The sequence below is a fragment of the Typopeltis vanoorti genome, chromosome 11 (assembly GCF_054136105.1).
Source record: "Typopeltis vanoorti isolate ZY-2024b chromosome 11, IOZ_Tvanoo_1.0, whole genome shotgun sequence".
NCBI classification, from domain to species: domain Eukaryota; kingdom Metazoa; phylum Arthropoda; class Arachnida; order Uropygi; family Thelyphonidae; genus Typopeltis; species Typopeltis vanoorti.
Genome location: NC_143559.1, coordinates 39,545,871 through 39,572,376, shown reverse-complemented (window position 1 = coordinate 39,572,376; position 26,506 = coordinate 39,545,871). Strand labels below are relative to the sequence as shown.

The following is a 26,506-nucleotide window of genomic DNA, read 5'->3' as shown; positions in this document are numbered from 1 at the left end:
TATTCATCACAACTATTCGACATTCATACAGTATCTATCATACCTCACCTTAAACTCATTCACTGTCACAGCATCCACCACAGACTCAGGGAGTGCATTCCACTCATTCACCACTATAAAAGTAAAGAACCCAGCTCTAACACCTTTACTAACCACACTTTTGTCCAGTTTCCATGAATGTCCCCTAGTCCTCCCACAACCAGCCCTGTTCTCAAAAAATCTTCTGAATTAATTTTATAGAAACCCCTTCAGTAATTTGAATGTCGGAATGATATCTCCCCTCCTCCGCCTATCAACCAATTTTTGCAACCCACAAATCCTCAACCTGTTCTCATAAGGTTCATTCCACAGACCTGCTTGGTCATCTTGGTCACTCGCCTCTGGATCCTCTCCACCTCCTTCCCATCAAGAAGAAACCTAGGTGACCAAATCTGGGCGCAGTAGTCGAGATGGGGTTTTATCAAGGCTCGATACAGAGGAACAATAACCTGCTTGTCTCTGCTTGTCAACATATTCTTCAGCAACCAAGTGATTTGATGAGCTGATTTGGCCACTTTTGCAATGTGTCCCCTAAACTTCAACTCCTTGTCCACCAACACTCCTAAATCTCGTGCCTCATCAATTTCCTGGAGTACAGTTCCACCAATGTAGTAAACTGCTGCTAATCTTTTCACCAAAATGTATAAACTTACATTTTGCCACATTAAATTGACATCCATTCTCCTTAGCATAGACCTCCAATCTATCCAAATCATCTTGCAAAATTTTGACGTCATCTACATTCACTATTGCCCTATCCAACTTTGCATCATCCGCAAACAAATGAACTGTTCCTCTCAGATCCTTTCCTATATCATTAATGAACAAATTAAACAGCAGTGGTCCAAGAACAGATCCTTGTGGCACACCACTAGTCACAGGCCGTCTTGTGGACTCTACTCCTGAATAAACCACTCTCTGATATCTCTCTGTCAACCACCCTCCTATCCATCTCACCAACCCTATATCCATCCCCATATGCTGCAATTTACTGATTAGAATTCCATTTGGTATCCTGTCAAAGGCCTTAGCAAGGTCCAGTAGAATCACTGTAAACCCGTTACCCTTATCCAGTTCAGCCGTCACTGTGTTATAATACGTGAGCAAGTTACTGAGGCATGATGACCTACCCTTCACAAAACCATGCTGTCCCCGATACAGTATCCCATTTTCTTCTATCTAATCTTGTATTTTTCTCTTGACTATTTTCTCCAAGACCTTGATAATGATTCCTGTTATGCTGATTGGCCAGTAATTTTCAACAGCAGCCTTGGAACCACCTTTATGCAGCAGAACTATTTTCCCCTCTTTCCGCCCCCTTGGGATTGACCCAGACCCGAGGCTCAAATTAAACAAAATGGTCAAGGGCACTGAAAATTCTTTAGCAGCTTCACGTACGACACGAGCTGGTATACCATTCAATCCCACGGATGTATTGACATTGAGGTTCTGTAATAGACTAGTTACCTCTACTTCATTCATCACAATTTCAGTATAAGCTGTTGGTTCTTCCATTCCTGCAATATCACCACCTGGATGATATACGCTTGCAAAGTGCTTGCTCAGTAATTCCACTATATCGACTGATTCGGTTACCTCCTTACCCTCAGCATTTTTTAGGATTATTCTACCATGAACATTTTTCCTTTTACTTGCAACATATTGAAAAAACGTTTTGGGATTCTCTTTACCCTGCATGGCCAATTTTCTTTTGTAATCCACTTTTGCTTTTCTTACCACCCTTGTTACCATCCTGTCCTGAGCTTTATACTGTTACTATGCCTGCTGGTCACCTTTCTCCTTAAATTCGCTCCACAATTGTTTCTTTTTTTGCAGCTCAAGCTTAATAGTGTTATTCATCCATTTAACCCCTACTTGATTTATTATTCGGACTCTTGGTATACAGTCAACCATTGCCTCCTGCAAACACTTCTTAACCACCTCCCATGCACTATCAACATCCAGCCCTTGCAGTTTTACATGCCATGGCACTGAACCAATCAAACTCCTAAGCTTGTCATACTTACCAGCCCGATAATTCCACATGTACCCTGTCTTAATTGTAAATTCCACACCTTTAGCCACCTCCCAAGTCAAGACCCTATGATCACTCTCACCAATTGGTGGCAATGTGGTCATATTAGTTACAGCCAAATCCTCAGATGTAATTACTAGGTCAAAGCACTCTCTGACCCCTAGTATTTTCCATTACATGCTGTCACAGATAGTTATCCCTTAATAACCGCATAAAATCCAATTCCTTCCTCCCATGTGTCCTCTCCTCACTCCAATCAATGCGCCCATAGTTGAAATCTCCCATAATAATTACCCTCCTTCCACTCATTTCTTCTATTTGCCTATGCATACTATCCCCACCATCTATTCCATCACCTGGTCTATAGCAGCACCCAATTGTATATTTTATTCTGCTAGATTCTATCTCACACCAAACAGCCTCAAATGTGCTCTTTTCTCTATCCTGCAGTTCAATTTCTATACTCCTTGGCTGCAAATCATCAGATATCATCAATAACACTCCTCCCCCCCCCCCTCTTCAACAACCTGTGGTCTGGAAGTGCCAACCAAGGCCAAAAACTCTTCCTTCTTGTTCCTAATACTCCTGGCATTAGTGTACACGAATTGCAGAAGCCCATTTGTCCCATACCTACTTTGATGCCTTATACTAACTATCCCATTCTGATTTGTTGTCCTTCGTACTCGCTCGTGCATAATATACTCATTCATACACTCAACTGCCTCCCTAAAGTCTACATATCTACCCCCCCCCTTAATAAATCTAGTTTCCCTGAGTCTGTACATCCACTTCCACATCATTCATCAACACTTTTTCAAGCCTCCGTACACCAACTCCATTCAAATGTAACCAATCCATCTTATATATGAGTCCTTTCGCCCATCGAACTCATTCCACACATCCACAAATTCCACACCGCTCTCCATGCATAACCCACGCATAAAGTCATTGGCAATTTTGGCCCTCGTTCTAAACACTTCACTGTCATACCGTGCTAAAATACTCACCATCCTAACTCTCTCACTCTTCTCTTTTGCTACCTCAAGTAATTCCCTCACATCCTCTATCATTTCCATTTTGTCCTCTTTCAAATCATTTGTTCCTGCCATGATTATCATCTCTTTCACCCTCTGTTTTTGCACTCGAATAGATTCGCTGACGTCCTTTATGTTCGCACCCGGCTGGTACGACTTCGTCAAACTCAAATGTATATATATATGTTATGAATATTAATAAAGTTTAAATGACTATAACACCGAGAATAAAAAAAAATATGTTTTAATCATGAGACACTACTAGTTTTGTTGAAAAAATCAACTTCTTCAGGTGTCAAATACAAAGAATTATACAAAAAATAACAGAAACATTATAAAATAACAACAACAGATCTAATAAAAAACTGTAGTACAGTTTAAAAAGGAAAATGTGCGGAAGTTTCAATTGAAGTTAACTACGTGCGTGAACTATCGCAAGAGTGCCAATACCGGACAGTAGAGTTGTGCACGTCAGATAATTGTAGCTGAGGCTGTTATTCATATGGGTTGAATCGAAGGATATTTCTGTAGATTCAAGTATCCTTCTCTCGAGTTCATCATAACAAGTATTTATATTGGACGTTGGAGACCAGTCTATGAGGTGTTGGTGGCCTTCGTCGGAGTTTATAGAGAATAGAACGTGGCTTGAGAGAGCGCTGGCTTGGGTATTATTATAGGATATGTCTCTTTTGTGTTTTTCAATGCGTAAAAGGACAGATTTAGCAGTCTGACCGTAGTATGGTTTGCCACATTCACAAATGATCTTGTAAATTCCTGGATACTGAAGAGAGAGAGAGAGATGTTTTACTTTAGGTCTACTAAGTATGGAGTGAAGTTTAGGAAACATAGTGAAATATGTTTCAATGTTGAACTTCTTAAGAATTTTTGCCAGTTTGGGAGAGAGGGAGCTGATGTGTGCAAAGATATATATGCTCTTATCTCTCACTGTCATTTACCTACTATTGAAGATTCTTCTTCCCTAACAGCATAGATATCTTTGTATACATCAGTTCCCTGTCTCCCAAACTAGCAAAAATTCTTAATTAGTTCAACATTGAAACATATTTCACTACATTTCCTAAACTTCACTCCATACTTAGTAGATCTAAAATGAAACATCTCTCTCTTCAGTATCCAGTAGTTTACAAGATCATTTGTGAATGTGGCAAACCATACTATGGTCAGACTGCTAAATCTGTCCTTTTATGCATTGAAGAACACAAAAGAGACATATCCTACAATACTACCCGAGCCAGCACTCTCTCTCAAGCCACGTTCTATTCTCTATAAACTCCGACAAAGGCCACCAACACCTCATAGTCTGGTCTCAAACGTCCAATATACACACTTGTTATGATGAACTCAAGAGAAGGATACTTGAATCTAAAGAAATATTCCTCGATTCAACTCATATGAATAACAGCCTCAGCTACAATTATCTGATGCGCACAACTATACTGTCCGGTATTGGCGCTCTCGCGATAACTCACACACATAGTTAACTTCAATTGGAACTTCAGCACGTTTTCCTTTTTAAACTGTACTACAGTTTTTTATTGTGTGTGTGTGTGTGTGTGTGTATTGCCTTTGAATTTATTTGTTTCTTCTGAGTGATGTCTAGGAGGATTAAGAAGGAATTTTTCAATGATTCTCGTGGAATATTTCTGTAAGAAGTTCATTTGGGTCATCCAGAAGAGAACGGGCTCTATGTCCCAAGGTGGAAATTATTCCAAGCTTATGAGGAGGGAAATGATGGGACTGACTATGCAGATATCAGTTGGTGTGTGAGGGCTTTCTATATATTGATATTTTGAGTTTACCAGAAGAGCGAGTCAGTTTGACATCAAGGAAAGGCAAGGAATTATCCATTGCAAGCTCAGTAGTAAACTTAATACTTTGACTTAAATTAAGGGGATATTAAATCCCACATAGTTTTAAAACCGAGTAAGAAACTCAAAGATTGGAATCAGAGAGTTTCTTGCCGAATATAGTAAACTATAAAGTATCGGCGACACTAGTGTTAGCCAATGCAAGTGATCCTAGTACGTAGTACAATACCAGGCAACTCTCTGTTTCCAATCTTTGAGTTTCTTATTCGGTTTTAAAACTATGTGGGATTTAATATCCCCTTAATTTAAGTAATGTTTTCATTAAACGTGTGGACAGACTTATGTGTTCGTCGAACATGTTGTTTATTATTTTAACGGTATAATAGAACACAGAAACTAAGTAAATAATTAATTTATTAACTTGATGCTGATATTTCGCTGGTATTATAACCAGCATCTTCAGAGCACAAAAACACTGTTTGTCACAATACGCGAGACTAAAACAACATGGTGTACATTAACAAAATTGTAGCAGCAACACAAAGACTAGAGTCCTGATTTTGGCGCCCTCTATCTGAAAAAAAAAAAAAAGAAAAAAGAAAAAGCTATCATATATTGCTAGAGTCCTAGAAAAGTGCTAGTTTTTCCTTAATATGACTGTCTCCCAGATCTTCCGCAAGTTAATACAGCCATATTTGTTGAGATTTGGGGTGTGTTTTAGGGCTTCTGTCGCCTCTAAGAACAATCTCTCTGATTTATATGGGTTTCTGTGTAGTACTTTTGTGTTTTTCCAGTTGATCCTGTATGCAGGGGTATCCAGAGCATGGTCTGCTAGGCCCGACTTCCCATAATGATATTTCCGGACGTATCGTTTATGTTCGCTGATGCGGATATTCACAGTTCTTCCTGTTTGACCGTAGTAGGCTTGATTGCATGAGCAGGGTACTTGGTAGACTCCTGGATGTGATAAAGGAGGAATGCTGTCCTTGGGTGAGCGGATGAGGGTGGCTAATTTGCTACATGGTCTGAATGTAGTGCGTAGTTTATGTTTAATGAGAATTCTTGAGATCTTTTCGGATGTGCCTTTAATGTAAGGGATGGTGACTGTTTTGTTGTAGTTCTCTGTGGTGGATGGTGGGAGGGGTTTCTTAGGAGTGTTTAGTATTTTGTTTATTTTTTGTGGATTGTAGCCGTTGGCCAAGAAGGTGTGGCGTAAGTGAGTCAGTTCAGCAGTAAGAGCCTTGTCATTTGAACAGATTGCTCTCGCTCTATGGGTTAGCATTTTTAAAATGCCATATTGTTGAGAAGGATGATGGTGTGATTGTTTGTGTAAGTATCTGCCTGTATGCCACAACTGCTTTAAGTCAAGGCCACACAGAAGCCACAACTGCTTTAAGTCGAGGGCACAACTTTGCCATAACTCCCAAGCAAGTTCCAAAAGCCGAAATAATGGCGTCCATCGAACGAGGAATTTACGACCTGCCTCCAACAATAGCTAACAACATACGTTTAGATGTGGCCAACATCCTAATCAAGTCCAAGCCTCCAAAAAGTAATATCCCACATAAGGAATTCATGGCTATAAAAGAGCTACACAACAACAGCCAGATTACCATAACAAAAGCAGACAAAGGAAATGCAACCGTGGTGATGGACACAACTGAATATGAAAACAAAATGCACACACTATTACAAGATCAGTCAACATACAAAATTATAGATCGCAATCCCACCAACACACAAAAGAATAAGGCACGAAAATTATTAAAAAAAGTCACTTCCTGGCCCAAAGACACAGTTAACAAACTCAAACCCTTCCATGTTAGAACACCGAGGATCTATGGAGCACCAAAAATTCACAAACCAGGCACACCCCTACGCCCAATTGTGGACAGTATAAATAGTCCCACATACAAACTGGCTAGACATTTAGCAAAGCTACTAGCCACTCTCACTAACAATTCTCCCTCCTTTATCAAAAATTCAGCACACCTAAAAAGCATCTTACAACACCTCACCCTAAAAAGCTCAGACTTAATAGTAAGCTTTGACATCACTTCACTATTCACAAATGTACCACTAATAGAAACCCTCAATCTACTGAAGTCACACTTCCCCCCTGATATATTTGAACTATTCAAATTCACAATACATGCAGGATATTTCACATGGAAAGGGAAAATATACAAACAAATTGATGGGACAGCCATGGGCTCCCCCCTTTCTCCCCCCCTAGCCAACTTTTACATAGAACACCTGGAAAAACAAGCAATCAATACAGCCACTCTCAAACCAACACTTTGGCTACGCTATGTTGATGATGTGCTTGCCATTTGGCCACATGGCCCTGAGACATTGAAAACATTCCTAGCACATTTAAATAGCCAACACCCAAAAATCCACTTTACTATGGAACCGGAAGCCAACAACTGTCTGCCCTTCCTGGATACACTCATTACACGTCTCCCAGATGGTTCCTTATCATTTTCAGTTTTCAGAAAACCCACACATATAGGCAGATACTTACACAAACAATCACACCATCATCCTTCTCAACAATATGGCATTTTAAAAATGCTAACCCATAGAGCGAGAGCAATCTGTTCAAATGACAAGGCTCTTACTGCTGAACTGACTCACTTACTCCACACCTTCTTGGCCAACGGCTACAATCCACAAAAAATAAACAAAATACTAAACACTCCTAAGAAACCCCTCCCACCATCCACCACAGAGAACTACAACAAAACAGTCACCATCCCTTACATTAAAGGCACATCCGAAAAGATCTCAAGAATTCTCATTAAACATAAACTACGCACTACATTCAGACCATGTAGCAAATTAGCCACCCTCATCCGCTCACCCAAGGACAGCATTCCTCCTTTATCACATCCAGGAGTCTACCAAGTACCCTGCTCATGCAATCAAGCCCACTACGGTCAAACAGGAAGAACTGTGTATATCCGCATCAGCGAACATAAACGATACGTCCGGAAATATCATTATGGGAAGTCGGGCCTAGCAGACCATGCTCTGGATACCCCTGCACACAGGATCAAATGGAAAAACACAAAAGTACTACACAGAAACCCATATAAATCAGAGAGATTGTTCTTAGAGGCGACAGAAGCCCTAAAACACACCCCAAATCTCAACAAATATGGCTGTATTAACTTGCCGAAGATCTGGGAGACAGTCATATTAAGGAAAAACTAGCACTTTTCTAGGACTCTAGCAATATATGATAGCTTTTTCTTTTTTCTTTTTTTTTTCAGATAGAGGGCGCAAAAATCAGGACTCTAGTCTTTGTGTTGCTGCTACAATTTTGTTAATGTACACCATGTTGTTTTAGTCTCGCGTATTGTGACAAACAGTGTTTTTGTGCTCTGAAGATGCTGGTTATAATACCAGCGAAATATCAGCATCAAGTTAATAAATTAATTATTTACTTAGTTTCTGTGTTCTATTATACCGTTAAAATAATAAACATAATGTTTTCATTGCCGAAATGAAGCTTATTAGCTCTTTATACTTAAGTAACTTAATGGTTGCACCTGTTTGGAAAACTCGTTCGCAGAGTACATAAGTTCTTTTCGCTATACACTTTGGTATTAGGTCTAGATACTCACTGATGAAGCCTCAAAAAAGGCTGAAACCGGTCTGGGTAGTGACCTCCCTCCATAATGTAATAACAGCATACATTTCCTAGGAAATGTGTTTTTACATTATGGAAAATACCTAGGAATAGCGATCTGAACTTCCCCCCCTTTGCAACGAGTTGCCCGGTATTGTACTACGTACTAGGATCACTTGCATTGGCTAACGCTAGTGTCGCCGATACTTTATAGTTTACTATATTCGGCAAGAAACTCTCTGATTGCAATCTTTGAGTTTCTTATTTGGTTTTAAAACTATGTGGGATTTAATATCCCCTTAATTTAAGTAATGTTTTCATTGCCGAAATGAAGCTTATTAGCTCTTTATACTTAAGTAACTTAATACTTTGATGTTGGCTATTGAGATGTTCGAGGAAAACTATAAGGGATTCACGTCCATGGCTCCAAATAATGAAGACATCATCTACATAGCGTTTCCAAAGTTTAGGTGTTAAAATAAAGGAAGAGATAGCCTTGGTTTCAAAATCCTCTAAGTAAATATTTGCAAGTAGAGGGGATAAAGGATTGCCCATAACCAGTCCATGATTTTGTTTGTATATATTATCTTGAAATTTGAAGTAACCAGACCTGATGCAATGTGTAAGCAAGGCTAACATTTTTTTGGATAACTTGTCCTTGAGTAATGTTAGGATTTCATCTGTTGGGACATCAGTGAACAAAGAAGATATGTCCAAGCTAGCCATGATGTCATTTTCATCAACTGTTAATATCCTTGATGTATGTAACAAATTCTGTAGTGTTCTTGATAAAGGATGGTGACTTTCCTGAAAAATCTTTTAGGTATTTGGCAAGATATTTTGAAAGATTTTATGTAGGAGAATCGATACCTTCTACAATTGGGCGTGATGGGGTGTTCTCTTTATGGACTTTAGGAACACCATATATGCGAGGAATTAACGGATGGAGAGAGCATAGAGATAAGCGAACATTTCGGGATAATTCAGTTATTGTTTTTAATAAGTTGTTTGTACGATTTTGAAGTTAACGAGTTGGATCTCTCTCGAGTAGATCCAACTCGTGACATCTCTGCATCTCTTCGGATGTGCCACCACAGAGAATTACAACAAAACAGTCCCTATGGATAGTGACTGTTTTGTTGTAGTTCTCTGTGGTGGATAGTAGGAGGGGTTTCTTAGGAGCATTTAGTATTTTGTTTATCTTATGGGGATAATCCCCATAGGATAATCCCCATAAGATAATCCCCATAGCCATTGGCCAAGAAGGTGTGGTGTAAGGGAGCCAGTTCAGCAGCAAGAGCATTGTCATTGGAACAGATTGCTTTCGCTCTGTGGGTTAATGTTTTTAAAATGCCATATTGTTGAGAAGGGTGATGGTGTGATTGTTTGTGTAAATATCTCCCTGTATGTGTGGGTTTTCTAAAAATTGAAAATGATAAGGAACCATCTGGAAGACGTGTAATATAAGTGTATCCAGGAAGGGCAGACAGTTATTAGCTTCCAGTTCCATTGTAAAGTGGATTTTTGGATGTTGGCTATTTAAATGTGCTAAGAATGTTTTCAATGTCTCTGGGCCAAATAGCAAGCACATCGTCAACATAGCATAGCCAAAGTGTTGGTTTGAGAGTGGCTGTATTGATTGCTAGTTTTTCCAGGTGTTCTATGTAAAAGTTGGCTGGGGGGGGGGGGAGAGCCCATGGCTCTCCCATCTATTTGTTTGTATATTTTCCCTTTCCATGTGAAATATCCTGCCTGTATTGTGAATTTGAATAGTTCAAATATATCAGGGGGGAAGTGTGACTTCAGTAGATTGAGGGTTTTCTATTAGTAGTACATTTGTGAAAAGTGAGGTGATATCAAAGCTTACTATTGAGTCTGAGCTTTTTTAGGGTATGGTGTTGAAAGATGCTTTTTAGGTGGGCTGAATTTTTGACAAAGGAGGGAGAATTGTTTGTGAGAGTGGCTAGTAGCTTAGCTCAATGTCTAGCCAGTTTGTATGTGGGACTATTTATACTGTCCACAATTGGGCATAAGGGTGTACCTTGTTTGTGAATTTTTGGTGCTCCATAAATCCTAGGTGTTTTAACATAGAAGGGCTTGAGTTTGTTTACTGTGTCTTTGGGCCAGGAAGTGATTTTTTTCAATAATTTACATGCCTTATTCTTTTGTGTGTTGGTGGGATTGCGATCTATAATTTTGTATATTGACTGATCTTGTAACAGTGTGTGCATTTTGTTTTCATATTCTGTTGTGTCCATCACCACAGTTGCATTCCCTTTGTCTGCTTTTGTTCTGATAATCTGGCTATTATTCTGTATTTGTTTTATAGCAATGATTTCCTTATGCGGGATATTATTTTTGGGAGGCTTAGACTTGATTAGGATGTTGGCCACATCTAAACGTATGTTGTTGGCTATTGTTGGAGACAGGTCATATATTCCCTGTTTGATGGACGGCATTATTTTGGCTTTTGGAACTTGTTTGTGGGTCACGGCATAATTGTGCCCTCGACTTAAAGCACTACTGGCTTCTTTGCTTAAGGTGAGCAACGATAAATTCATGACGACGAGGTCTTGTTGTAATTGCGGTCGTTGTATAGTGTTGCATTGTTGGAGATTTTCAAACTTATTATGGTGCCAGTTTTTGACTATGTCGAATTCTTTTTTAGCCGTTGCATCAGTGATGTTATCTAGGATCTCCCATAGGTCCGTATTCAGAATATTATATAATTTTTTTCTAAAAACAGAAATTTCTACTGGGGTTAATGAATTCCACTGCTAAGGGTGAAGTTCAGATTGTTCTTTAAAAAAAAAAAAATTAAAATCTCTAACATCACATTTACTAATTTCTAACACCACATAACATCACACAAAAAATAAACAACATGTACGATGAACACATAAGTCTGTCCACACGTTTGAGGTATATTATACTCAACAAGAAATTATATTCTTGTTTAACCCTTCACTCGAGTGCAAGCAAATAAAGTTTGCAAGTGAAGTATCTTCAAAACAAGGCCACTTGTATATACAGAGTTGTAAACTTCACATTTCCTAATATAGTGAAACATCATTTTAGTACTTGCATATGGGAAACACATGCCTTTTGTACTGATTCAACCTCAGTATAGCTTCTATACTGAGGTTGTTGTGTCTAGCTTCCATCCTCAATAATGGTGGAAACTAATCTAGGTAGTAATCTTTTTCTTTTATCTACATGTAAATAATGCATGTATATATGGGTAAAGGATTAAACAAAAATATAATTTTTGGTCAAATATAATTTGAATTGTAATTAAGGGAAAGAGCTTTCTACACCTTCAGTGGTAGTCTTTATACATTATTATATGGATCATGAATATATTTTCAAAAGCATCCTTGCTACTTAATGTGTGTGTGTGTGCACGCGAGTATACAAATGTGTTTGTATGCAAGAGATTATGGAAGATTTCTCAGTATACTGTCATTCAACAAAACTGCCCAAAATCCACAAACAAATGTCAGTCTTAGTCTAATAACGTTCTCTAAAATATTACTGTGTTTTAGTAGTAACAAATTCTATTCTTTGTCTCAATATATGAAGCTAGGATTTTGTTTCTTTTTCTAAAAACAGAAATTTCTACTGGAGTTAATGAATTCCACTGCTAAGGGTGAAATTCAAGAAGTTCAGATTGTTCTTTAAAAAAAAAAAATTAAAATCTCTAACATCATATTTAATTCCTTTTAATTACTCCATTACCTTTTACTGTTGACCTTTTTTTCCCCTGAATCTACTGAGTGAAAGACAAGACTAGCTGGTGAGTGGTTTAGTGTATTAACTCTCTAACAGGCTTTAGATGGCATTAGAATGTCTTTTAGGTGGCAGATGAATTTTAGTGCACAGTTTGAGACCACTATCCTGTTTATTGGAGGCCTGAAGCGGCTTAGAAAAAGTTACATGTTTGGTTGCCAGAGCAATATTTACCACATCATCTGACTTTTAACTCACTTATGATATTGATACCAATGTGCTATACTTTTCCTTTTGTTCAAAGGAAGAAACAGATGTCTAGCGATAATAATTAACTAACTTTCATAGACTGGTTGTATCAGAGCTTACCAGAAATGGAATAAGGAAAATGAAACTAAACGAGGAAAAATTTATTTTGAGTTTTTTTTTAAAGCTTGTTTTACAAATAGCTGTTTTATACACTGGTGTCCAAAAGCTAAGGACAAAGAACATTTTTACTAGTATATGAAAAATTTTCATGATTATAGCCAAATGCAGACATAAATTTATTGCCAGCATAGTAATAAATTATATTACACAAAAAATGTGTTCTAAATTTTGTACAAATTAAATTGCAATATGTTTTTGGAAAATTACAAATTTCCAGTAGTTATGGAATTAATTTACAATGCTTACAGAAAATTATGCAGAGAGTCATTTCAGTATGGAATATGTCCACCCTGAATTGTGATGCAGCTCACAATGTCGTACCATGCTTGGTACCAAGTGATTCAGGAGTTCTTGAGGCAAACTGACTAACTTTTTCTTCAGAGCAAGGATAAGGCCTTGTTTTTTTATGGAGGGGAATTTCGAGCAGCAATGCATCTCCCTATTGTGTCCTAAATGTATTCTATGGGGCTGAGATCTGGGGAGCATGATTTGATTAATATCCTCAGTCTCCAGAAGTATTTCCACTGCTCATGTACGATGCGATGTGGCATTGTCATCCATAAAACAAGAATTCTTCACAAACAGTAACACAGAACAATCGAACATGACATTGAAGAACTTCACTAGTCAGTCCCTTTTTTCCAGCACTTGTATCTCGGTGCATCTATTAAGCATAAGGCCTCCCCACACTATGACCCCAGCACCATCATATATATTCCTTCAAGAACATTCTCATGATGGTAAGCAGTAACACTTTCACACTAGATCAGTGTTGTCTAGAAAAGGAGGAAAGACTAAAATGACTCTCATCTGTAAAGAGTACATCAGCCCATTGGTGTCTTGTCCTATTTTTGTGGATACAACATTACAGAAAACATGCACTATGATGAGCTGTTGATAAATGGACACAGACCACAAGCCTTTGGGAGTATAGATCTATTTGTCACAGACATCTTGCCACAGTTTGTCGAGATATCCATGTACCCGTGCTTGAATGGAGCCAACTTGCAAGATGACTTGACATGGTTCATTGATTGCATTTTGTTGTTATAACCAAAAATCTGTCTTCATGCTCCATGGCAGAGTGAGGCTGACCTCTTAGCAAATGTCTGGAACATATTCCACTGGCTTGAAATGCTGTCTAGAGGCTGGATACAATGCTATGCAAGATTCCAAACTCTCTGGCAATATCAGTTATTCTGCAGCCTTCTTCATGCTTTCCAACAATTCTTCCCCTCGTGAAAGCATTCAGATGTCTTTGAGATGTTACAAGGCATCCAAGTTTGCAACTTTATTCCTTTATTCATTCCTTTTTCCTTTATTCCTTTATTCATGAAAAGGGCTTCCTTCAAGCAAAATTCGGTTAGCACAGCCTTTTATCCTGCTAAGTGCTATCATGTGCCCCCTCTTGGGGTGATTCAAAAATCTGAATGTGTACTTGCTTTCTACTCGAAATCGTCAGTTATACAAATTGCCACAAGCTGTTTCATTGGAATTTGCAGTTGTAATCTTCAGAAAGAGTGTTTGTCCTTAGGGTTTGGACACCAGTGTATTTTTCTCTATCTTTTACAAGGACACATGACCACTTTATAACAGAAACATTTTGATATGATTTTTTTTGGCTCATTTTATCCTGCTCAAGACTAAAGACTTATAGAGGGATATCACAGGCTTATTTTGTCTACTTTGCTCTGAACTCTCTGTCACCATATCCCCAAATCCCTAGCCTTATCAATTTCTTGGTCCAGTTCTATCTATGGAATGATCAAATTTCAAAGTGTGAGGATATTACTATGAACAATAATAAATACACAATAAGACTTTTCTTACTTTTTGTGGTCTTCTGATGTGAATTTATTATTATTTTTATTACATAGGCATCTCTCTGGAGGCCAATGGGACCTACACTAACCCTTATTCAAAAATACCTACTGTAACTCTCTTTAAACTAATTGACTGACAAATAAATCACAACTGCTTTTGGGAATCTAATCCACACATTTACTACTACTCAAGCAAAAAATCATATTCCTTACACAACTTCTAGGAATCATCACTCTTTTTCTCTTCTATTCTGTCATATATTTCAAAAATTTTTTCAGCATCTATTTTATAAACTCTTTTAGTAACTTATATGTTTCTATCGTAGTGCATCTGACGCCAGATCAGAAGGTTGTGTATTCAAGTCAAGTCCAGCTCATAGGGTTCTAATGATTTTTGCCGGCCTGGTTGGCCAAGTGGTTAACGTATCTGCTCTCCAGCCAAAAGGCTGCAGGTTTGAATCCCACTATGGGCATGGATGTTTGTGACTGTCTTTGAAAATACTAGTAGTAGTGGTGGGCAGTAGATGCTGTTGGTGTAGATGATGTAGTTTGCTGTAGTTGATGGATTGAGTGATGATGGAGACGGAGACTTGTGGAGTGGAGAACATCATTAATGATCTCCCTTGATGAGTCCTTGGACTCCCTGGAAGTGTCATGAAATAATAATAATAAAATTTTGTAACTCCCAACCTGTTAATCTAACTCACTAAAAGCACTCCATAGATTAGCACCATTTAGCTCATTCCCCTTTGATCTTCCATCACCACCCCAACCTCAATCCCAAGAAAACTGGAAAACCAAATTTCATTCACTTCCATCTCTAGTCTTCAAATCCCACTTGCATTTCTTGTCAGAAACCAAACTTTTAGCCTCTCCAGCCTCTACCAATCTCTTTGACTTCCATCAGCTCAAGGGTCTGTACATATGTCTGCTCTGACATACTGTGCCAGAGAGCACTCAATTCAGAATCATCTGACTAAGATCTTCTTAAGCTGAAATTTATCTGCCCCACTGTCAAATTTATATGCTATCTCCATCACTTTTCTAATGCCATCAATCACTCTGATCTTTCTGATTTTCTTTCCTTAAATGTTGACGTTCTTCAGTTCAACTTTCCACACAGTGAGGTTCTTTCCTTCTCCAACTACAGAGATCAAGCAGGCAAAAATGCCAAGTCATGTGTCATCATAAATAACCTTACAAAAATTATTCAGATGAACACCAGAGTGCCAAATAACCCCCAACCACTCTCCAAATACTCTGGAGCATTTCCTCACTAGTGACTCCTCCAAGTATACTATGAAGGTTGAATCTCATAGGAATTAATAGGTAATTCATACCACAACTATGTGCTTATCTCTTCACCCACTGAGCGACATCCATATAGCAATTTCCAACCAAGAGTTGCTTGGCATTATAAGAACATCAAGTAGTTTGACATTAGTGACTCATCCATTCCCTTGGTTGGATTATTGCCTCAGACTTACTGATCCAAGCACATGCACTTATGGATCACTAATTCCCATCCCTTAAGTAAGCCTTGGTTCTCCAAAAGATGTGCCAAGGCTGTACAAATGAAGAACCGAGCATACAAGAAATGGTCATCATCAAGAACTTCACCTTTCTTCACAAATACAACAGAGCCTGAAACAGCTGTCAGAAAATCACCAATGCATTGAAAACTGATTTCCAAAGAGCCAAAAGCAAGAAAATGCATCATGCCCAAATGGCAATCATGTCATTTGGTCTCTTGCCAAAGCAACTGCCCATAATTTTGGCCTGGTACTGCTCCCACTGCTACTGTACCCAGATGGTTCTATTGTGTCATCACCTAACGAAAAAGCTAATTTCTGGGCATCATATGTTTCTGCAAATGCACACATAGATGATTCTGGTAAATGTCCCTCAACCATTCCAAACACCAACACTCAATTCCTCCTGTGAGCTTCAATCAGAAAGTCATTAGAAAAATCTTGTCTAAATTAGATACCAAAAAGCATCCCTGGTCCTAATGGCCTTCCTCTTATCTTGAAGAATTGAGCTCCTCCAGAGTTGACTCCCATTCTTTATCACCCATTTATGCTCTCTTATTACACTGGAATCTACTCTGCTCCCTGTAAACTAGCCAATGTAGAACTCATTCCTAAGAGGGATGATAAATCCTTACCATCAAACTACTACCAATCTTTCTCTCACCCCCATCCGCTCCAAGGTAATGGAGAGAACCATCAACACCTAACTCCTATGCTACTTCAAAGATACTCAACTAATAAACAACTGCTGTTATGGATTTCACAATGCAATTAACAGGGGGATCTCCTCCCCTATGCCACCCACCCACCCACCTCTGGATGAGTACTATAGAAAAGTTTGAAAATTCCAAAAAAAGGTTGCATTTGATATCTCCAAAGCTTTTGACAGTCTGGCACAAGGGTCTATTAACTAAGCTCCCATTATTTGGTCTGTGACTTCTGCAAATAGGTTACCAATTTTCTCACAGAATGCATATTGTACAAGTTGGTGGATGGTTCTCTATTTTCTAACTATGCAATTAATGCTGAGGTCCCAAAAGGTTCTCTCCTCTCGTCCACCCTCTTCCTTCTATATATGAATGACCTGCTACAGATGACCACTAATCCAATGTATAGCTTCGCCAATGACAGCATACTACATTCCTCCATCCCACTTGACAAATCTTGCAAAAAAAAAAAAAAAACCCATGTAACTTACAGAGCAACAATCTCTGAAAACTGAAATTCTTATCTCCACTACTATTCAATGGGACTTGGATAATTTCATCAATCACAGTTCTGTCTTATTTCCTACCAAAAAAGAATTATATTCTCCCGGCCTTACCTTTGACGACATTCTAGGCAAGATGAGATCTCTCCTCCTTGGTATCGCCCTGACATCAGACATAAACATGTTACAGCCACTGCCTCTTTGACATCTAAAAACATTAGGATTCCTCTTTTGCTCAAGGCATTACTTTGAATTTGAACATCTATTAATCCTGTTCAAATCACAAATCTGCACATCAATGAAATGCTGTTATTTCACACATTTCGGGCAGTGCTCCAAGAGTTCCCTAAAAAATACTCAACATAATACAAAAGAAAGCAATTAGACAGATTAATGACCCATTTCTGACCAACTCACTCCAACTACTTGTGCACAGGGTGTTTAGTATCCTGCATGCATCCTCTATAAATATTTCCATGGCAAATCTTGCACACCCAAGGAGAATGGGTGTGCAAGATGAACAGGGAAACGGGGAGGTTCAGGGTGGACAGGATGAGAAAGGTGGATGCTCCAAGAGGATGTGTAGACAGGAAAGGAATGGGATGACCTGGGATCAAGAGAAAACCACTGGAATTGAAGATGGTTCTAAAATGAATAAGCAGAAAGGGAAATGGCCCCAGTCAAGAATGGAGAGATCACATCGAATGAGTGTTATCGGTGGAACTAGTTGTAGATCCAGGAATGAGCTGTTGTGTTTATATACAAATGCAAGAAGTGTAAGAAACAAGGCAGATGAAATGGTTGCACTAATTGAGTCTGTTCACCCAAAAATTGCTGGAATAAGTGAGACATGGTTAGATGAGGATGACATCCTGACAGGAATAGAGATGGAAGGATATGATGTGTTTTGTGACAATAGAGGGGGTAAAAAGAGAGGGGAAGTGCTATTGATGATAGAGAAAGAGTTACGTCCATACAAAGTAGAGATGCAAGAGGGAAATAGTGTCAGTGGTTTTGAGGCAGTATGGTGTGAGATAGAGATGAATGGAATGAAATACTTGGTTGGACGTTGTTATAGACCAGGAAATATGGATGGCAGTGACTATGAAATGTATAATCAAATCCATTTCCTCTATTCCTTTATCTGATTCAAGTATCACTTTATTGTAGAGTGAGTATATTAGTTAGACAATTCTGCCATTCTGTCTTCCATAAAGTATTCCAATCCACTCATTTGCCAAACTCTACCCGAAACTAACTTTTCTGATACCTCATCACCCCTGAGATACTGACTGGTCATAATTTGTTACTCTGCCTTCAAGCCTTCTTTAGAACTGTCTTATCCTCTTTCCAACCTTACTAATGCTGAGAAAAAATTAAACAGCCTGGGGAGGAGCAATGTCATTTATTTTGCACCCTCTCTCGCTGATATCTCATCCAATCATATGGCTGTATTCACACTGAGATTTCTTAATTCACTTCCAGTTCACCCCAACTCTATTCTCATGCTGTTTCCTGTCATAGCAATCACTGCATCATCTCCTATATACACCCATGAAAAGTGATCCTTAGTAATTCAACTTATTTCTTTTGCTCCTGCCATCACCTTCTTACCAACTGCATTCTTCTTTAAAATTAAATTAAACTTACAAAGAAATTATATAATCCTTTATCCAAGTGTGAGCAAAGTTTGCACATGAAGTATCTTCACAACTAGGCTACTTGTGCATAGAGGCTGACAAACTTCACATCAACTGCCCTTAGTATTCCATAATGCAAAATATACACCCTTTATAATGCTATGTAGTACAGAAAGGGCCACCACCTAGACTGGTTTTAAACTTTATTAACGTCAATAAAGGTCAAAATATTTATGTCTTCGACCCTGAAATTAATTAACTTTTATCATAAATCTGTAAGAGAGTATAAATAATAAAACAGAACAAATAAATAAAGTCATGCATGCAATACATACCTTGAAAGAAATGAAAGAGGTGACAAAATATCAATAGTAGGTGAATCCTGCAAACTAAGAGAATTAAATTTACTGCAGACACTGTTTTTATTGCTTGAATTTCTTTTTTTGCACAAGACCAATTTGACATATTTATATGCTAACAAAGGCAGGAGAAGAAACACTATCTGGAAAAAAAAAAATGTAAATTATCATGTGAAAAAGCAGTGGGGGAAATATATAATTGGGTGGCAGTAGTATGTGCAGGACATTCCAAGAAGAAACTCAGTGAGATATAATTTTTTCAAAACATTATTGAAGCCAGCCTGGTTGGCAAAGTGGTTAGCATCACTCTCCAGCCAAAAGGCTGTGGGTTCAAATCCCGCTGCGGGCATGGATGTTTGTGCTTGTCTGTGAAAATACTAGTGGTGGTGGTGGTGGCTGGTGGTAGATGGCATTGGTGTAGATGATGAAAATAGTTCATAGAGCACCGACTCTACAGAGAGTTGTAGAGTAGGTGCACTCCTTCGATGAGTCTTTGGACTCCCTGGAAGTGTCATGTAATAATAATAATAATAACTGTTTTCTTTTAAATTTAACCTTGAGTCTATCAACGCACTATCAGTCTAGTACTAAAAAATTCAATACAATGATGAAAATAACTGATATCCATGCCTCTTAATTTTAGTATAATTCCACATAGAGGTATGCATCCTTTTATAAGGGAACTCCTGTCACTCTGAGTGCTTCCCTCTTATCCCCCCAAACCACTGCTATAAGTTTTGTTGTGTTTTGCAATTTCAATATGGTAGTCAATTTTCATTTTATACCATGAAATTTTACAAATTTAGAACATGTATTTGACTTTGCCTTCCACCAGGAGACTTAAATTAATTGCACATAACAATAGCATAAACTCTACAAAATAACAAATTCATATTTTATACCTTTGCAGTATGTGTGACTGCTATCAAATGTGTTCAAGATCAGTTTTATATCTGTTAGGGGAAAAACCGAACTCCAAGAAGAAAATAATTCCACGGCCATGGCATACATAATGAGAATCACCAATTCAAATACAGGTTAACTTGTGTATACTCGAGTTCAGCTTATCTTCTCTCTCCCCTCCCTTTTTCATTTTCTCAGATTACTTTTATTTATTTTATTTTTTTTTAATTTTACATAGATATTTATTATTATTATTATTATTCAGGCCTCCATGGAGTCAAGAGACTCATCGTGGGAAGTCCTTCCTAGGAAACACAGTCTATCATGCCACTCCTTAAACTCACTGACCATTCTTGCTCTCACCACTCTATCAGGTAATGCATTCCACCACCCTTCAAACCAAGAAACCACTCCTCATCCTCTTGCTCACAGCTGCCTTTTGTACTTTCCAGGGATGGCCCCACTGCTCCACCAAGCGAAAGAACTCCCCAGTGTCCACCCTGTAACTGCCTCTCAACAGTTTAAAAGTCTTGATCATATCACCTCTCCTTCTTCTATCCACCAGACTCTGCAGTCCACATTCCCTCAGCCAATCCTCATAATTAAAATTGCACAGTCCTGAAACCATCTTTGTTATCCACATCTGCATCCTCTCCACAGTTAATTTATCCCCTTCGATCCCAAACTTTGCAGTGCAGTTTTATCCCCAGACCATCAAGTCCTAGAGATTTCCTTTTCTGGCATTCTTTATAGGCTGTGGTAACTTCAGATGCTATAACAGGTCTATCGAGCTCGTCTTGGATATGAACACAAATGCCATTAATGTTCCAAGAGTTATAATTTCCCACAGTACTATTTTCTTCAAACAGATTTTTATAGTTTTTGAGAGGAGTCAAGGATGTCTTGATTGGTGGACATGTCTTCACCATCAACACAGATTTGAGTGATAGTCTTTTCTTTAGAATTTAGTGAATTGTCTATTGAAGAATGCAGCTGAAAGGCTATCTGCTAAGTGCTGCTGTATTCTTATTTTAAAATTTCTTTATTCCACTTGTTTCTGCCTTTCCACTTCTATCTGTATGTTGATGTTTCTAATGACGTTGCTGCATTCTATACCATTTGCATTGTTTATTATGAACCAGCATTCATTATGAAAGACCTATATAAGGAATCTCTTCATCTAGGTCTTTCAACTTTTTTTCCTTCTGAGGAAAGCCTGTTCCTTTCCCAATTCAATCATATTCATAATTAAACTGCTTGTTTGAATTTTAGCCACATATTCCAATTTGAAGAGAAATTCTGGAGTTTGGTTGAAAAGATCAATGGGAAATTTTGTGGAAGTCTCAATGGTGTGGAACTGATCTCTACTTGTTCCATGCAGCAGAATTTAAGTAGAACTGGATTATGATCTGATATGTTGATGTCATGATGTTTTATCTGAATTATCCTATTTATAAGGGAAGAAGAGATATAAATTCGATCAAGACAGGTACCATTGATTCACGTACATATAAGCCTGGAGATTAGAACTGTGAATCCTCTATATGTCTGCTAGCTTAAGGATTGTCAAGACATATTTTCCACTTCTGGAGTATCCTCTTATTTTGTCCAGTGTGGGATTTCCAACACAATTCTAATCTCCAGCTGCTATGATTTAGTGGGCATTGTATAAATATGGCTGCAATTCCTGAAAGAATTTTCATCTAACTGTTCCAATGGATGGGGCATAACCTTATTACACATCCACAGTATTTCCAATCTATTGTCAAGATTCTCCCTTCTGCATCCCTTTGGACATTACAGAATGATCCAAAGGGGAGGCAAGAATAAGAACCCCTATTCTTGCCTCCAGTTCTGTTAAATCTTCCTAAGCTCCAATAAGAAAGAAGTGGATATCTATCTATTAAAATTTTTACATTTTTATATCTGCAGAAGTATGTTTCTTGGAGAAAAAAACCCTGACATTACAGCGTAGCATGTTTCCATACAGCTTTTTATGTTATGGCTCACGGAATCCTCGTACATACAGAAGGGAGATGACATGATTTTGGATGAACCTAGCGAGGTCTTCAATCTGTGAAAGAGCAACTGTATAGCCTGCTTCTTGTAAATTCTTTTCCATTTTTTTCCAGTTGCATGTCATTATTTTGATTTCATGGCTACTGTTCTTAATTTGGAAGCTAGTTATTTTCTTTTCAGGTAGCTGATAATCATACCAAGAAAACTTTCCATCAGCAAATGTTATTTTTTCTTTAATTGTATTTCTGAATTTCCCGTTCTTCTGAGCCAGAGTTTTCATATAACAATACACAACCTTCTCCACCTTTACAATTTTTATCATTTCTCCTTTTTATAGATTTTGTTCCTTTTTTTAGTTTGCCATTTTTTTTTTTTTTTTTTGCTTATCCTCAATTTTTTTTAAAATTCCTTTTTTCTTTTTGATGATCTTGTTTGCATATTAAATTCTTTCAGCTGTTTTAATTGCTTTTCTGTTTCTTCTGCAGTTTCTCCTTGTATAGCAGTTTCATTTGTTTGTACTGTATTTGGATTCATTATGTAAAATTTCAACTAATGTTGTTCCATTCATATTTGACTAGGAAAGTGGTTCCTACAGTTCTGGAATATTTTGGGGTAATTTGTAGCTAATTTTGTCACACAAGTTTTGTGATTTTCCCAAGTATAGTTTGCTTGAAAGCACTGTCTTTATTAGAATGATTGCTGGAAGCTTTATATACACACAACTGAAACACCAGTTCAACAGTGACAAATTAGATAATCAATATGAAAAAAAAAATTAACCTGTATTCTGGCCATAATAGTTATATAATTCTTTCTTAAAGTTTCATAAATTCATTGCTTAAAGGACACACTGGTGTGTGTGTGTGTGTGTGTGTGTGTGTGTTTTGTTCCCCTGAAGTAGCTTATAAAATTCAATTAAATTGATTGAATCAGTTAAATTAAATTAATATAATAAAATAAATTAATATTTTTTTAAAATTTATATATATATATATATATATAAATAAATTTTTTTAAAAATTAATTAGACTGCCAGTTAACAGCAGAAACAGAATTCACGTTTACAAATTAAAGATGGCAAGAAATTATATTCTTGGTTTCATCCTTTATCTAAATGTAAGCAAATAAAGTTAGCAAGCAAAGTAATTTCATGACTGGGCTACTTGAATACAGAGACTGATGACTTCACATCAATTGCCTTAGTAGCCCATAATGCAATGCACATTTCCTTATGGACATGTATAATTATTATTATTATTATTATTTGACACCTCCAGGGAATCCAAGGACTCATCGAGAGAGAGCACCTGCTCTACAACTCTGTTTCCACCACTCAATCACCAACTGACTGCAACTACTACACCAACGCCATCTACCACCGACCACCACTGTTATTATCACAGACAATCACAAACATCAATGCCCATACATCCATGAGTAGTGACCCTTCTCATAATGCTATGCATTATGGGAAGGGTCACTACTCAGACTGCTTTCCACCTTTATTGCGGTAGAAAAGTAAAGGGGTGCTCATCGTAGGCTTAGAGTAGTTAGTGTAAGGGTGCAAAATAGCTTGATAGTTTTAGAAGAAATAAAAGACAGATATATAGTATATTAAAGATAGAGAAAAGGCCTCAGCTTCTTTTATATCATCACAGCCAAAGGCTATCAGTTTTCCTTTTTCACCAATCTCATATAGATGAACAACCAAAAGACCATTTGAAACTAAAGTGCAAAGATGACTGATAAGGCTAACCCAGGTCGTTAGCCTTATTTGAGTTAAATGCCTTGAATTGGCCTTCTCTGCCTGGACTGGGATTGTTCTCCAGTCATCCCTGCAATTGACTATAAGACCACACTGAATTAAGAGGATGGAACTATTTAAAAAAGCCTCTCATAGCAAGAATAGACACAATTTTATTTCATCATCATCATCACAAACCACAGGCTCACTGCCCATTGATGTTCGATGCCTCCTTCACTATCCTTTTCCACCTTTTTTTGTCCAGTGCACAGTGTCACAGTTTCTGTAAACCCATTCCACACAAGTCCTTTATGTTATCTATTCATTCTCTGTATGGTCTGCCTCTTTTGTTTACACCATCCATAATGCCAAACATGAATGTCTTTGTCTTCTGGTCCTCACTCATTCTGTTCTGCAGATGTGTCCAAATAATTGCAGCTTCTGTTGTATAATCTTCTGCATTAGATTCTACTTTGGTTGTATCTTCCGATAGAGCTCTTCTTTCTGATTTTCTATACCCATCCTATTCTTAGAATCTATCTGTAACAAGTTCTTTCAAATGCCAAAATTCTTTTTCTTGATTCCTTATTTATTACCCACGTTTCACATCCATACAGTACACCGCTGAAGATGCATTTTTCCAGTACACTTAGTTTTGTTTGCACGCAGATCACTTTATTTTCCAGATGTTACCCATAGCCTTCAGATTTGTTCTTCCCTTTGCAATCCTGATCTTTATTTCTTTTTTACAGTCCAAATCATGTCATTTTGAGGGGGAGTGTTATTGATGATAGAGAAAGAGTTATGTCCATACAAAGAAGAGATGCAAGAGGGAAATAGTGCCAGTAGTTTTGAGCCAGTATGGTGCGAGATAAACTTGGTTGGATTTGGTATAGACCAGATAATGTGGATGGTAGTGATGAAGAAATGTATGATCAAATAAGTCAAGCAAATAAGAAAAGAGTGATTTTATGAGTGATTTTAATTATGGCAATATAGATTGGAATGATGAGATAGCAACTGGAAGTAAAGAAAATGAGTTTCTTGAGAGTTTTTGAGGGATAACTACCTCAGACAGTATGTAACAGAGGACACACAAGGATTGAGGGTTTTGGATTTGGTCATCTCATCAGAGGATGTAATTATAAATAAGGTGTCAAATCACCCACCAATTGGAGAGTGACCATGAGGTGATTACCTGGGTGGTTGCCAGCAGTGTGAGGACCTCTGTAAGAAAAGAGTATATGTGGAACTACAAGAGGGGGGTGATTATGAAGAGCTCAGGAGACAGCTTGAAGGTGTAGCATGGAATTATTATTTCGGGCGACTCCAGGAGTCCTTAGACTCATCGAGGGCAGTTAGCTGGAGAAAGAGATCAATGCAGCTTGGGAGATTTTCAAGAACTATCTAGTAGATGCAATATTTAAATGTATTCCAAGGGTGACAAGGTTAAATAAGGTAGGTGTGAAATGGATGAATAAAGAGTTTAAGCATGTGATATAGAGAAAAAAGATATTATGGAGAGAACATAAGAGAAGTGGAAATAACCAATTCCATGAGGATTGCAAAAACCAGGCTAGGCAATTGACTTGGTTGGTGAGGGTAGCTAAAGTGAGGTATGAACAGCACATAGCTAATGAAGCCAAAAAAGAATCCTAAGGAGTACTTTTGATATGTAGCCAGCAAAAGAAAGAATGATTATGGAAGGGTGACATTGATTGGAGAAAATGGTATAAAGACAGCTATTGCAGAAGCTGTGGTGGAGATACTTAATGAGCAGTTCATAAAGGTCTTTCAATCTTGTGAATGTGACTTCATGGAGAGATTGAGAGCAGTTGATGATGGGGAAGAGAGACTGACTGTAAGTGAGCAAGAGGTGTATGGGGAGTGGAGCAAACTAGGTGTTAATAAGGCTGTGGGACTTGATAATATATCACCATGTATTCTGAAGGAATGTGCTGTGCCAGGGAGTTGACGCTGAGTTGTGGTTAAGTTGTTGGAGAAGCCAGTGAGAACTAGGATCCACAATTGGGTTGACAACAATGATATTATCTTTGATGGAGAGCACAGATTTTCTAAAGTGAAATTACATTTTAGTAATCTTCTTACTTATTACAATAAGATGACTGCTTCCTTGGACAGAGGAGAAGGATACACAGTAATATACTTGGATTTTGCAAAAGGTTTTGATAGATTATCGAATAATAAGTTGATAGTCAAACTAGAGCAGATGGGGTTGGATATTACATAAGTGCATTGGATTGGAGGCTGGCTATCTGATAGGTATCAACAAGTTGTGTATGGGGGAGCGATATCCAGGAAAAGGAAAGTCACTAGTAGTGTACCTCAGGAATCTGTTTTAGGGCCATTACCGTTTAACTTGTATATTAATGATATCGGTGAAGATTTGGATGGATAATATTCAGTTGTTTCCAGATGATGCAAAGTTGGGATGAACCATGAAGAGTAGAGAAGATGTTGTGGCCTTACAAGAAGATTTTAATAAATTGAGTGAATGAGCACGGGAATGGGGATGTGAGTTCA

The 26,506-nt window shown here is 37.9% G+C and overlaps 1 protein-coding gene across 1 annotated transcript in view; it reads right to left on the bottom strand.

Annotated features, from left to right (window-relative positions):
- LOC150101456 (WD repeat-containing protein 27-like) overlaps positions 1-26,506 on the bottom strand; it is a 151,341-nt gene that overhangs the window by 77,769 nt on the left and 47,066 nt on the right. The window contains exon 4 of the mRNA XM_090400800.1: positions 19,273-19,439. Within this exon, the coding sequence (XP_090256926.1) occupies positions 19,273-19,439 (167 nt within the window). The remainder of the gene's footprint in view (positions 1-19,272; positions 19,440-26,506) is intronic.